Source organism: Drosophila erecta, unplaced genomic scaffold, assembly GCF_003286155.1.
Source record: "Drosophila erecta strain 14021-0224.00,06,07 unplaced genomic scaffold, DereRS2 tig00000092-arrow-pilon, whole genome shotgun sequence".
In the NCBI taxonomy this organism is placed as follows: domain Eukaryota; kingdom Metazoa; phylum Arthropoda; class Insecta; order Diptera; family Drosophilidae; genus Drosophila; species Drosophila erecta.
The window spans coordinates 7740574-7755309 of NW_020825207.1; the positions used below are offsets into that span (position 1 = coordinate 7740574).

The 14736-nt window shown below is 44.9% G+C and overlaps 3 protein-coding genes and 1 long non-coding RNA gene across 5 annotated transcripts; 3 read left to right on the forward strand and 1 right to left on the reverse strand.

Annotated features, from left to right (window-relative positions):
• Positions 1-131: 131 nt before the first annotated feature.
• Positions 132-3544, reverse strand: LOC6548979 (alkyldihydroxyacetonephosphate synthase). The gene is made up of 5 exons (XM_026980895.1): positions 3028-3544; positions 2655-2741; positions 1404-2592; positions 772-876; positions 132-711 (listed from the first exon to the last, which is right to left on the reverse strand). The coding sequence occupies exons 1-5, from the start codon at positions 3150-3152 to the stop codon at positions 307-309; spliced, it is 1911 nt and encodes a 636-aa protein (XP_026836696.1). The 5' UTR covers positions 3153-3544; the 3' UTR covers positions 132-306.
• Positions 3545-3703: 159 nt separating this feature from the next.
• Positions 3704-4084, forward strand: LOC6548978. Its single transcript, XR_001448474.2, has 2 exons — positions 3704-3746; positions 3816-4084. It is a non-coding gene; the product is annotated as an uncharacterized LOC6548978 (long non-coding RNA).
• A 1723-nt stretch (positions 4085-5807) lies between these two features.
• On the forward strand, positions 5808-10423 carry LOC6548977 (protein lap1). Of its 2 annotated transcripts, XR_003407905.1 has the most exons (7): positions 5808-6171; positions 6242-6448; positions 6505-6640; positions 6697-6986; positions 7180-8973; positions 9035-9343; positions 10407-10423. XR_003407905.1 is itself a non-coding variant. In XM_001975524.3 (6 exons), exons 2-6 carry the CDS (start codon positions 6296-6298, stop codon positions 9209-9211), a joined length of 2550 nt encoding a protein of 849 aa, XP_001975560.1. In that variant the 5' UTR covers positions 5808-6171; positions 6242-6295; the 3' UTR covers positions 9212-10399. The 2 variants fall into 2 exon arrangements, 1 of the variants encoding a protein (XP_001975560.1); XM_001975524.3 differs by lacking the exon at positions 10407-10423 and having other exon boundaries at positions 9035-10399.
• A 2083-nt stretch (positions 10424-12506) lies between these two features.
• LOC6548976 (fas apoptotic inhibitory molecule 1) lies at positions 12507-14470 on the forward strand. The gene is made up of 4 exons (XM_001975523.3): positions 12507-13117; positions 13211-13276; positions 13803-14090; positions 14163-14470. Exons 1-4 carry the CDS (start codon positions 12980-12982, stop codon positions 14355-14357), a joined length of 687 nt encoding a protein of 228 aa, XP_001975559.1. The 5' UTR covers positions 12507-12979; the 3' UTR covers positions 14358-14470.
• The last annotated feature ends 266 nt before the right edge of the window (positions 14471-14736 follow it).

The following is a 14736-nucleotide window of genomic DNA, read 5'->3' on the forward strand; positions in this document are numbered from 1 at the left end:
TCAAGCCGCAAATGACTTCGATGAGCAGATGAGAAGACAATGATCAGCATTTCGCATTTGGTCCGCAGTTGGTACACGCACACGCAAATCAGTTCTGTCTATGGCTATTGCTACACAGCGAAAAATAGGTATTTAAATGGTAAATAGGAAATGCGTGAAGAACACTCCATTTATTTATCAAAACCCATAGAAAACATGAGCCCGCTACAAAAGAACTGGAGACCCGAACCCCCAAGAGCGACTAGGAAATTAGTAAGTGACTAAGACTATTAAACGAACTAAGCGCACTATTAATTGGGCTACCCTCTACAATTTGGCCTTTGGTGGTGTCGATGATGTGGCTGGTGGTGGTGGTGGAGCCTCCGCCTGTGGATGAGCCTCCTCCAGGGGCAGGAGGTTGCCCAGGGCAAAGATATTCTTTGGATCGAGATGCCGCTTGGCCGCCGAGTACAGTGAACTGCCCGTTTCGGTGACGGCGTTGCGGTACCAATGGCTTCGTATCTTTCCCACGCCATGGTGATGCGACAGTGATCCGCCGCAGGACAGTATCTCATCGCGGGCGTTGTGCTCGATGGCCTCGAAAAGCTCCACGGGATCGGTCACGTCCGTACTGCGGAATCCAAAGTAGAAGTAGATGCAGGCGCCGGCGTCGTAGGTTTGGGTTACTCTACACGAAATGGTGTAGTAGTTAATGTTGCGTTTGCTGCACTCCTGGGATGGTCAAGATGATACTTATTGGTTGCTTCATGAGTAGTTAAATATAGCACTCACCGAAACAACGCGCTGCTTTACAGAACGACAGAGCAGACTGCAGCGATCCCAAGGCACCGATGTCTCAAAGGACTCCGCCACAATTCCCTGATGCAGTCCAAAGTCCTGAAAAACATATGAACATTTATATTAGTCTAGTATCGGAATGACTATAATAGGCTAACTTAAATGAGGGAACGGATTTCATAATCACAAATATGTTGTATTACGTTGGTCTGGAACTAAATCACACATTCATTTACTAAATCAGTTCAGGAAATAGGTTGGCAACAATTTTGACGCAGTTATCTTCATAAATGACAAGTTTGCCAATTGTTCTATTTTAGTTGCAGATAAATTATGGTAATTAATCCCATTTTAACTCTGATAAGAAAATACAGATTAGGAAGATTTATCATGAAGCTTATTTGATTCTATGCTAAGTGATCGATCGAAATGAAATATGTTTTTTTGGGCACGATAGCATTAAAAGTAATTTCGAGTCACTAGAAAACTAAATAACGATACTAAATAAAAGTAGGGGAACGTAAAGTCGGAAAACCGGAAAAGGCACAGGGCCATAGAGATAATGCTGTTGATCTTTACTTGTAGATTACGTTTAGTTTAGTTGTACAATTTCAGAGAATACTTACCCTAATGTAGGCAATCACAAAGGTGAGTATGTAGCCCCGCTCCCCATTTTGTCCACCTGCCGGAAATCCCTGAAACTTTGCAGCGATCTCATAGAGGAGTGCTTCCTGTCGCTGGACGTCCTTTAAGTCGCCCTCGAAGAGCAAGGTGGCAGCGCAGATCTGGTTGAGATCGATGCCCTTCCAGGAGGTAACGTAGCGCTGCTTCATGGCATCCACCACACTGGCCCACCAGGACTTTTCCGGCTTCAGGGCCTGGCCGAACATGAACTGCTCGTTGTCCATCAGCCGAACGGAGGCGGGCTGGCATCTCCTCCTCGCCACTTCGCGCATGAAGAGCACTCCCTGCTCGAAGTTGGGAAAGGCCAGGGATCCGTAACGCCTTACCGTTGGCAGTGGACGCACCTTTAGCACCACTTCGGTGATTACTCCCAGAGTGCCCTCGGATCCCATGATAACATGGTTGAAGTCAGGTCCACAACTCACGCGCGGCGCACTACACTCACGTTCCAGCGTTCCCGACGGAGTGACCATCCTCACTCGCACCACCAGATCCTCTATGTTGCCATAGACGTTCTTCTTCATGCCAGACGCACGGGTGGCCACCCAGCCTCCCAGGGTGCTGAACTCATAGGAATCAGGTTCGTGGCCAACTGTCAGGCCTTCGCCACGCAACACCCTCTCCAGATCCTGACCCACAATGCCGGATTCAAAGCAAACGGTGAGATTCTCCCGGTTGAGCCACAATAATCGATTCATCTGGGAGGTGTCCAGGGCGCAGATCATCCGACTCTCGTTCTGCGGACAGGTGATGGCTCCCGATACGCTCGTTCCGCCACCAAAAGGCACCAGCATCACATTGTGCTTGTGGGCCAGCCGCACCAACTGGACCACTTCGTCGTGGCAGCGTGGCCACACCACCAAGTCGGGAATCCGACGGAACTTGTGGTGCCACAGGCTGTATATATCGTTGAGGGTCTGGCCATGACAGCGCACCAGCCGATCGATGCCCTCCAAGGAGTATTCCACCTGGGTGGTGCCCTTCAGCTCGTGCAGGAAGGGCGCGTTCTCCACGGGTCGCGGGTACGAGCGTGGCAACTGGGGAAACGGCTTGGTGGTATCCACTCTCAGGTCGAACTTGTGCTCCACCCACTTGGTGAAGCTGGGCAGCTCGCAGCCACCGAGGGGATATCTGTGGGGCAATAGGACATGCTTGTCACTATTCAAAGTGGAAGTTCAATGTACTCTACTCACTTTTCACCGCGAAAACAGATGATCCCGTCCTGGCCATAGAACTCGGAATCGTTATAGCCCCATCCGAACCACTTTAGTGCCTCGTGTCTGTGTTTGAAATATGAAATACATTAACATTAGGTTTAGGTTTATCATAAAAATTGCATTATAATAACGACTGGATAAGTGGCAGTAATTATATTAAAACAATGCATTCTTCATAGATTAAAAGGCCTAATTAAAGTGTATACTATGCTACACCCATTAAGCAATAAGTGTATCATTTAAACAATTGTATCACAAAAAATTAAAAAATAATATAATTACAAAATTAAGTTTCCTCGTTCAACCTGGGTTCTTTGGTGTGAACGGGGCTCAGCTCTTTGGCACTCACCGCTTCTTGGGGATGACGCTCTCCACGCGCTTGGACAGGCGGGAGTCGAGGGCAAGGGCGGTACCTTCGCCGGGCGCCGACGATTCCGGAGCTTCCGTGGTCACCGCATTCCGCTTGGCTGCCATTATTTCGCCGATTTATGCACTTGAGTTATGAGGGAATTTGGCCAAATATTCTTTGGGTGTTGCAGGAACGCTTTTCATGTGCACAAAATCGATAATGGGTGTTATTCCGTTTTGCGGTGTCAGGAAAAGCTTGGCCTGCTCTCACACTTTTTTGGGAATACGTTTCGTCTACTTATGAGTGGATTCTTAAGCTGCGAGGAAAGCACGTTGCGCTAAAAACTAAAATTACCTAAATAGAAATTGCACTAGAAAATTATGCGGCCTATGTAGCGCGCACTTGGCTTTCGTTTCCTCAACTGCACGGAAATCGGAATAACGAGACAACTGGCGGAGAGAGAGAACGGGAATATGACGGAGAGTTCAAAGAGAGTCCGCCCCCAAAACTGGCGCGAATCGTTAACCGATTCGCGAAACGGTTAGTATTTGAAATGTGCTTCTGCTAAAAAATGACATTCTAAGCAAGCCTTGGCTTTTGCTTTGGGGATGATAGAACTAAATTCATAATAAATCACTTTGTGTCGAAATTCCAAGCGAGTAACAACGATTTTGGCTGGAGTAAAAATTTCTCTGCGATTTGTTCCAAATTCGTGTGAAGTTAGTGCAAAAGTGTACATTTTTTAGACGCAGCCTGAACTAGTTTGCTTTTTCCGATTTTTCTTTCAGAATGCCCGCAAAGAAGGATTCGAGCAAGGGTGCCAAGAAAGGGGCTGCCGCTCCTGCTGGGGCGAAACCGACCGCCGATCCTGTGACTTCCGGATCCACTACCGCTGCGGAGCCAGCCGCCAAGGAAGCCAAGGGCACCAAGAAGGGCAAAGGCAAGAAGAAGTAACGTTCCTAGCTGGTTTGGTGGCACTAACGTGACTAAAAAAGGAATTACAAGTTTCCGCAAAGAAAACAATAAACAATAATGGTTTAAAACCATCCAAACTAAATTCCCTGTGCATAACCGTTTCGCTCAGGGGGTGAAACTACCACCACGAGGGAGAGAATCGAAAGTTGGGGTGGGCGGGCTTTTTAGGGGTGCTATTCGCCCACAACCTTCCGACCTTCCACGCTCTCTTGTTTATCTGTGTGATGCGTGCGATTGAGTGATTTATGAATGATTTATGATGTGCCGCTTCAAAGGGACATGGGCGTACTAGGGGGTCTCTGCATCCTTGTGTTCAATAGATAGATGTTATTTCGCCACACCTAATATTTCCGTTCTATTAGTAATCTAGTCATTTTAGCTTTCCCTTTCAAAAAAATAAGGCTAAGCCACTGTGCACAGGTGTTTGAAATTGTAAGCTGTCCTATTTGAATTGTGTCAACGTACGTTTAATATAATCGGAACACGGCAAGGAATAACCTTTTCTACAATTACCTATTGTAAGGTAACAATAAAGATAAAACTTTAAAATCAATTGAAACTTATTTCTTGTAATTGCTTGCTAATTATTAAGGCACACCCTTAAGGGTTTCTTTTAGAACCTCAACTAAAATAACTATCAACTGCTAATAAACATCCATTACGGGCCTTTGATTAGTTCATCAGTTTGTACAACTTTCTGAGAATTTTTAAAATATGTAAATTGCCAGTTTGTCTTCTGATTCTGATACATTTTAAAACAATACACACCACATGCTAAGAGAAAACTTTAAAAAAACCTTAAATATTATTGCGGCAGTCAATAGTAAGCCTTAATTTTCACGTTTGATATTCAACTATCAATGCGTAAACACAACTTCTATTGATATAGCCCGATTTGCCCAGATGATGCAGCGAGATTGGCACAGATATCCCACTCACACCAACCGATTCCGATTCGGATACGGATCCAACTGCAGCGGACAACTATGAAAACGAAACTGAGCTCAGTTTTACTCTTGCAAATGGCAGCGGCAACAAGCACACATAGTTTATTACGTACTTATTTGCACTATGCTGTAGAGCTTAACAATTGTTTGAAGTGTAAATTCGTCAATGCGCTGCCCACGACGGCCATAGGACAGAAAACAAAAATAGAAGAAAAGAAAAAAATGAAAAAAGGCTGGTATTTGAATAATTTTCACACCATCGAAACACACGAAACCTGACGACACTTAATGTCAAAGTCTGACTTGGGATAATGTGAGCTCAGCTTTAATTGGTTGTTTTTGACCGGAATTCGCATTAACCCATTTGAACTTTGCAGCTTCCAAAACGCTTGATTTCCCCTTATTGCTATTTGTTTTATTACCAAGTTAACAAGATGCCGTTATCAGCAGTTGCGGCAACACGATAGGCGCGGCTTACCTAAGCGCAATCGCGGCCAGGAAGTGTAGAGTAAATATTGATTAGCAAAGCGTTAAGCGTTTTGAGTAAAATTGCAAGCGCAAGTGCAATATTTTTGTAACGTTTCTTTTTTTTTGGCTTCCATTTGAAATTGAACGGCTGCTTTGTGGCGCCATCTGTCTGTCAGTATATGAACCCGAGCCTGTGGCCTTTCGATAGTAATGCGATGCTTACAAATATCTTTTACTGCAAATAATTACTTGGGAAAATTAACTTACAAATATCATGGCGGGAAGAATCATTTAATGTCTTAATTATGTAAGCTTAAAGCTTCAAACATATATTTTAAGTATGTAAACAAACTATCGATAGCTACTAACAATCTAAGCCCCGACTAATTGATCAGCCACCACTAGCGCGTTCGGCATTTACCAACACTAACACCTGCAAGCAACTTGTCGTTTTCAAAGCGAAAAACATTAAATAAAACGCAATTAGATGGCAAAAATAAATATAACCCCCTCGTGTGGCACATGCAGCGTTTGAGTAAACAATGAAATCATCGATTTGCGGACAGTAAATGCCCGAAAGAGCGAAAAGAGAGGCTCAGCAAGTCCCCTCTGTGTGTATGCGAGTGTGGGTGAGTGTGCCTGTGCGTGTTAGTGTTGGTGGGCAGAACAATAACAAGCCCAAAAATGCCAATGGACATGGAATGTAATGGAGCAGGACCAACAATAGCGTTCCATTGGAGGCGATGAATCACAGGTGAGTGGAGAGGCCCAACCCCAAATCCAGAGACAGTCAACTTACATATGTATATGAATACAATTTGCAGCAGCCACAAACGTGCCTTAATTAACGAACGAAAAGCAATAAACTTAATCCAAAGATGCCGCTGCTGAGCAAATGCTTCCCCTGCTTCAAATTCAAGCGCGAGGAGGTGATCGACAAGCTGGACTATAGTAATACCCCGCTTACCGACTTCCCAGAAGTTTGGCAGCACGAGAGAACCCTGGAGGAGCTTTACCTGAGCACCACAAGAGTATGTCTTTATTTATTCTTATCTGCGGTCATTATTTACCATTCATTATCTTCCAGTTGCAAGCTCTGCCACCGCAATTGTTTTATTGTCAGGGATTAAGGGTGCTCCACGTAAACAGCAACAATCTGGAGAGCATTCCGCAGGCCATTGGCAGCCTGCGTCAGCTGCAGCATCTGGATCTCAACCGGAATCGTAAGATTTCTTTCTTTGTTCATCCCTCAGTACTAAAACACCATTTATTCCATCAGTTATTGTCAATGTGCCCGAGGAAATCAAGTCTTGTAAGCACTTAACCCACCTGGACCTGAGCTGCAACAGTCTGCAACGTCTTCCCGATGCCATTACCTCGCTAATCTCACTGCAGGAGCTTCTTCTTAACGAGACCTATCTTGAATTCCTACCAGCCAACTTTGGCCGATTGGTAAATCTGAGAATTCTGGAGCTGCGGCTCAACAATCTCATGACACTTCCCAAGTCCATGGTGAGACTAATCAACCTACAGAGGCTGGACATTGGCGGTAATGAATTTACCGAGTTGGTAAGCAATAAGCCATGGGTATACAGCTCTGATAAAGAATTACAATATAACTTAATATCGTTAATCGTAAAAGCTTTGTAAATGCTTATTTTAATCTAGAATTATATATAATTGATTGCCGTTGAACCTTTGTCAGATCTTGTAAATACCATTTTTTAAGTTCTTAAATTTAAATTAATTTGTTCATCCACAGCCAGAGGTGGTCGGCGAGTTAAAGTCCCTCCGCGAACTATGGATCGACTTCAATCAAATACGACGTGTTTCGGCCAACATTGGCAAGCTACGCGATCTGCAACACTTCGAAGCCAATGGCAACTTACTGGACACTCTTCCCAGCGAGCTGAGCAACTGGCGCAACGTGGAGGTGCTGTCCATATGCTCCAACAGTCTGGAGGCCTTTCCCTTCAGCGTGGGCATGCTAAAGTCCCTGGTGACATTCAAGTGCGAGTCAAACGGCCTAACAGAGTTGCCCGACAGCATAAGCTACTTGGAACAGCTCGAGGAACTTGTACTAAGCCACAACAAGCTTATACGCCTTCCTAGCACAATTGGAATGTTGCGAAGCCTTCGCTTTTTGTTCGCCGATGATAATCAACTACGACAACTACCAGATGAGCTGTGCAGCTGTCAGCAGTTAAGTGTGCTAAGTGTGGCCAACAACCAGTTGTCCGCCCTACCACAGAACATTGGAAACCTGAGCAAGATGAAGGTACTCAATGTAGTAAATAACTACATAAATGCATTGCCCGTTTCGATGTTAAATCTGGTTAATCTCACATCGATGTGGCTGAGCGATAACCAATCCCAGCCCTTGGTGCCGCTGCAATATCTAGATGCAAGTACAAAGACCCAGTTGACCTGCTTCATGCTGCCGCAGGTCACGTTCAAAATGAACAGTATACAGGCCCAACAGCAGGCTCAGGAGCAGTACGAGTTCGTTTACGCCAACCAGCAGCAGCCTCATGTGAGTCCGTCGAGGAGGATTTGCTTCGCTGAGGAGGCCACCATTCTAAGCAACGCCAAAGCACAGCCGGCGCCCAGTTATCCCAGCTTTGTGGCCGCTCCACCGACGCCAACGCCCGATCAGATGGCTGGGTCCGTGCGGCTAATGCGTTCACCCACACCTTACCCCAAGGAACTGCGACAGATGGCCAAATATGTGAGGCAGGCTCAGGCACAGACCACATCGGCCAATGCCAGCGAGGTGAGGGAGGCACGCGTAGTAGCCAATGGACAAATTCACTGTGATAGCAGCAATGCCAACCAGGATGTTGTGGACCAGGCCACAACAAGTGCAATATATGGCATAGCGCCCGAAACGACACACATCTACGGAGTCTATCAGCAACCGCAACAGCTGGCGCACCCGGTGCCAACGCAGGAGTACTACGGCTTGCCACTGGTCAACTATGAAGGACACTATCAGCAGCTCTACGTCGAGGCAAACACGCCGCTTCCCACCACGCATTTAAACGGGGATCAGGACTATGAGTTGCAACCGCTGCAGCAACAAGCAATGCAGCAACAGGCGGTGCCGCCTCCACGGCTGGAACCACCACCATACCACATAGCACGAGTTTACACTAAGAAAACGCCCGAGGATCTTAACCTTTACGAGTCCATGAGGCAGCGAAAGCAGCAACAACAGCTGCAAGAACAAACCATCTACCAAGATGCTTTGAATAGCAATAGTAACTTCAAAACCACAGCGATAGGCGCTCAGGAAATCGAGGAGTCAGTCGATCAGTTGGACTACCAAAATAATATTAGCAATAATTTAGAACCAAATCCGGAGGAGGAAGACCAGGAGCTGGATGACACCATGTCGCAGCACTCGCTTAATTCCACGGCCACTAACAATACTTCCAAGGCGAGCCATAAGAAATCCACCTGGATCTTTGGTGTCCACAAAAATCCAACAGTCAAACAGGTTACCCTCAAGTGGGAGAACACTATAGGCTTTGATATAGCCGAGCTTCTTAATCAGGTAAGTTCACAAATCCTTCAACCGCACAGCAGGCAATAATTGTAACCATTTACCACCACAGGTTGGCATCTTTGTGAGCTCCATAACGCCCAATACTAATGCCGCCCGCCTACTGAATCTGAACGACAAGTTGCTGGAAATAGACGGCTACGACCTGACCAACGCCAACCTGAGCGATGCCAAACGAGTGCTGCTAAACTGCGGCGCGGTCATGAACATAATGTTGTCGAGAAAATGATGGACCATCTATTTACCAACCTAAGCCGATTCCCAACCCGAGACCGAAGACTTTTTGTGCATTTTTCTAACGCATTTTTCCAATAAGCAGCATCGCCGAAATCGGATAAAAACCACTTGGACCGATCATAGTGTTAGTTCATAATACCCTTCCGTACTGGCGGTCAAACCAACAGTCATCGCCAGCTAGATTATGCCTTGCTTTTGTATATTAAATAGACGAATCCAAACTGCCATTTTCTCTGCACCTAGCTGAAGTATTTCCATACTCAATAGAAGAATATTAACACAATACGGCCAAATTTAGTAGTAATAGCCCTCAAGTATTCTCAAAATTTAAGTTGAATGAAAATGAATTGAATTAATGATTTGACTTTAAGACCGTTTAAATATAATTTGAAGTTTGATTTATTTAATCAGTATTTAATCGATATCGTATGTAAATAGTTAAGTTATAAATTTAAAGAAGCAATAATACGTTGTGTCAATTATTAGTTCCAGACACATATAAATACCCTGTACTTTATTATTACGATGCGTAGATTACATTTAAATGGCATTTGTATCTCAAGTTGTGCATTATTCTGACCGCCAGTGGAATGTATCAGCATAATACATATAAATAGTGCAATTAGCGTCGATTATATATACAGTATATATACGCACTCATTATATATACTCGCGATAATCAGACAAATTACCTTCAACTAGCGCCTATTTTACGCCCAGCGTTGTTCAAATTTGTTCCCCAAAATTATATGTATAGATCAATTTCTTGATTACAAAAGATATTTGCTGTTTATGTTAGTTGTTATGGTGCAGCAATATAAATTCTATATATATATTTACATATACGTACAATCTATATTTATTATCCAATCGATCGAAGTGTCAAACATTATTTTCAATGGTGAACTGTTAGCACACACTGAATTCTCACGCTATTGGCATTGTGATCAGTATTATTATTTATCTGGTTAAACACGTGAAATCTAATCGAAAGTTAAGCACTTCTATATTCATAGCGTTTATATATAGTCATACATATGTGCATTATTGAAGAACACACGCCCACACATACTACATACGAATCTAGCTAACTTAAGCAAGCGCACACATTTTGCCAATTCAATTTGATTTAAGAGCGTTACCACAAATCACTGAAATACAACTTTCACTTTGTCATTTCGCCATAGTTTTTGATTAAATCTTAGCCAGCCACCGAAATGGCCAAGTACAAAAAAACCATCCAGTCAACAGCCTGCCGGCCTTTTGATTAATGCCCCGGCTGCCGCTGTCGTTATCGACAGGCAATTATCTATGGAAATTAATTGACGGCGACATTTGTAGTGTGCCAGTTGGCCGACACCAGCGAAGCACGCAACCCAATCCCCCAGGACCACCCGCTCCAGGCATGTCCTGCCCCCCGCTCCACGGCACTGGGTACGACATCATCAGCGACAGCGCCACCGAATGTTGTCTGTTGCGGCACTTTTGGCCACATGTATTTGCATAAAAAGTGTACAACCAGCGGAATGGCCATAAATTCAGCTGGAAAGTAGTCAACGTAAAAGCGCAACCGCGCACGATGGGCTGCGAATGATAAATAAGCGGAGCTCTTATGAAGTGCAGGTATTCCAAAACTCCACCTAATGAAAATATATAATTTTTAAATAGAAATCAACTAGTGTTTTACATTTCTTGAAAGGAAATGAGTTAGTTAGCTTTTAGTTTTTAACCCCGCAGAGGGAATTTTAATGTTATTTCAATGACTTCGAAACTTTTTAGTTAAGTATACATCTTAAGTATCATTCAACTAGTACTTGACTTCAAACCAAGAATCATGACACAGTATAAGACCATTTCCATTCAAATAGATGGTAAGGGCATATAAACATGAGATAGTTTGCTAATACACAAAAGGATTCCACTAAAGGGGAACAAAACTGGATTAATTTTGGAGATTTCTAGGGGGAAAATGCACAAAACTCCCATGGTGCTTTAGTCAGCGGATCCGCGAGCAAGCGTGCAAAAAATGGATGTTTGCATGAATATACGTACTTATTTTTTTGTAGAGCACTAATAATTACACTAACACACTGATCCCGGGGAGCTTTGTGCTGAAAGGGGAGTTGATGGGCGGCGGGCGTCGGGCGGGAGCCTTGTCCTTGTCAAATGTTTCGTTATCTGCCACCGTTGCTGTTGTTGTCAAGCGGCCGCTTTCCTTCATCACACACCAGCAAACACACACACACACGGACACACACACTAACACCCGAAGAAAGGCGAAAGCCCACCCATCGCCACCCACTCTGCCCCTTTGATAGCGTCAACATCAACTAAAACTGTAAGCGACTTCAAACGGCGCTTTGTCAGTGACCTTCGCGTGCTGGGGCGCTGGCATATGTTTTTCTTGCCACCCACCAACCCACGGGGTTGGCAATATGGGGGATAATGGGTTGGAGCCGATCTATATGGGGCCAGAGCTGGGAAACTTGATTTGACATATGATGTGCCCGTTTCGTGGGCGACTCCTTACCAATCTGGCCCAAATACATTTATCAATATCGCTTCTGGTCGATTGAAATACCAAGCGGAGGCGGCAAGTCTTCGCGTCCGTTTGGCAGCGAAAGAAATCCACCCATTGCCCACTAGCCCACCCAGCCAGTCGGTCGGTCATTAGCATTTTCGGCGTGTATTTATGGGCAGAAAATGTAGCGCCATAAACATGACAACAAAACAAAATGCGACAAATTTGCGACGATTGGCCATGTGGCACAGTGAGTTCCTATCCCCCAGGGCCAAATAATTGTCATCCAGAGTAAAATATGTATGCACGGATATTGTTTGGCTTACGCTCAATTGGAGGCCGGAGGCATTGGCGAAAAAAGCCCAGACCAGGCTCGTTCTGAAAGCCAGCCCAATTGCAATGCAGAAACAATTGCATACTTGGCGGGGCAAAGTTTATTTTTATGCGAGCGACACTCGGCGGGGTATTGAGAAGTGCTTACAGTGAAGACTGCACAGCGAGAACCGAATATATAAACACCTAAATATTAGTAGGAGAAGTGGTGAAGATTTCCTCAACTTTACATATCCGGCTTAAATGCTAAGTATTTACCATCAGCTAAGGTATGTACCATTAAGGTATGGCCAGTGGATGTGTGTGAGTCTTAAGGGGTTTCCCTGTACACACACTCATTCGCATATCCACACGCACGACTAGTGGAAACAAATCAACTCTGTTTTGGCGCCATGCGGCGTAGTTGCTCTGCACTTTGGCAGACCGACAAACGCGACCGCGACTCTCGGCCAGAAGCAGAGCTGCCGGAGAGCCCGGCCAAAAGGCAAAGGCAAAGGCAGCGGCAGCCGGGCCAACTAGTTTTTCTTTGGCTCCTCCTTTGGCTTTTATTGTACACGGGTTTGTTGTTTAGTGTGCCATTGGCGCTAACAACGTGCGGTTCGGTCGCTGCGGTTTTCTCGCCGCCGGTGAAGTCAGAGAACGGAATAAATTCTAGCCCCACTTGCGGGGGGGTCTAAGCACGGGGATGGAGCAAGTGCATTAAAATCAGATCTGCAGATTACACAAGTCGGGGCGCAATCGGGTTCCTTGAACCCACCAAATACACCAGTATCTAGCTACGTGCCTCTGGTTTTGTGTAACCCATTTGGTTGGCTGCACTTTAAAGGCGGTTACAATAAATATTAATAGGATTTATTGATTGACTGTCGGTGGGCCAGAGCCAGATCGACACGTGGCTGCAGACCCATGTCCTTTCTGTCGCCCACACTGCGCCTGGAGAATCTGTCCACGCAGCCCACGATGACGCAGGATCATGTGCCCGAGGACCAGCGCTATAACAAACAAAATATCGTCGCCCAATGGTGTGTGCCCATCAATGGCAAGGTACATATGATTGTTTCTTCAAAACCGCCACTTATATTTGATGGAAATTCGCGATAATTGTCCCCCCATTCCCCCTCTTTATTTTTTGCGCAGATGTACCGCATCGAGCTGGAACATGGCACAACCAGTGGGCGCCGCATGATTTGGGTCAATGGACGGGTAAGGTTTTTCGCTCCTAGGGGGCTGGTTGGGTGGCTGGTGGCTTTGGAGCTCGTGAAGTATTTGCATTGTGAAGGTGAACTTAATTACGGGTCGTACGTACGTATTCATCCTTCAGCTGTGCAGAATGATGTTTAAAACGGTCCCATTTAATTAAAGAAAGTATTCAAATAATGTATAAAGGCTTTACTTCATTTTAACTATTCCTCAAGATATTTTTATGCTTCCCTCAACGACTTTGAGCATTTCAGTTTTTATATTCATGCTTAGGACATCATTAAGTGCACGTTTACTACATGGCAAATTGGAATTTAAGCGCCATTAAAAACGTATTAAATTCGTAATTAATTGAATGCCTAAATTAAATTTTGATAACAAAGAAAGTAGAAGATTTGATCAAAGGCAACGGTGCGTATGCGTGATAAACTGTAAAGCAAATGCAACGATTCAAAGGGCCATTAAAATTAACTACAAAGTTCATAAGTCTAATGCAGATATTTGAATGTCTCTTTTGACCCAAACCCAGGAGGTCCTGCGTCGCGACTGGATGTTCAAACTGGTTGGCGAGGACACCTTTCACATCGATCAGACGCGCTGCATCATACGCGTTGATCCTGCGCCGGGGTTCAAGTACGAGTACTCCCTGTACATCGACGGCAAGTCGCACGACCAGTACACCGAGGACATGACACGGCAGTATCGACTGTGGCTGTATACAGATGATGCGGCCGCAGAGGCGCCGCAGGAGTATAGGATAATGCTCAAGCTGGACACGCTGAGTCTCTATGTGAACGATGAGCTGCGCACCGAGGAGGTGAGCGAAACGGTCTATTGGCTCAGCCTTCTAGCCACAGCACTCTCACACTTTATTACCCCCATTTCGCAGTCAGTTTTTGTTCACGGCGGCACAGACACCAAGTTCCTGCTGCAGGACACGGAATTCGTGCTTCAGGCACGCTCAAGTGGCAATAAACATGATGGCATCGTTCACACTCTGCTGGCGAATGGGGTGCCAGTTCCGGAGGCGAAGATGCAGGAGATTATGCAAGAGCCGGTCTCCATTTTGCAGAGCAGCAACTGAGGGGTGGCCATTCAACCCGAAGGGAAAACGTTTTGCATTTGTTGAGTTGTTAATAAATGTTTTTCGGTAGTTGTATTCAAACCAATTAAAGCCCAAACTTGTCTTATACAATACTTTATTCGTTTTTGTTTATATGCATAATTGCAACGCAACTATCGTTCGCGTTTTCAATTTCATTTTGCTAGCATCTGGTAATATATGCCAAAAGTGCATCCAGTTTAAAAAATTAGTCGGAAACATCAGTTGAAGAAGTTACAAATTGATGTACACGCTCGTTAAAATCATTATATACTAATTAAACTTACTCATAGAACTTGGTTATCAAACACAACAACGTAATAGTTGGGATAGGCTAAAGAATGAAGGTTGTTACTAATAA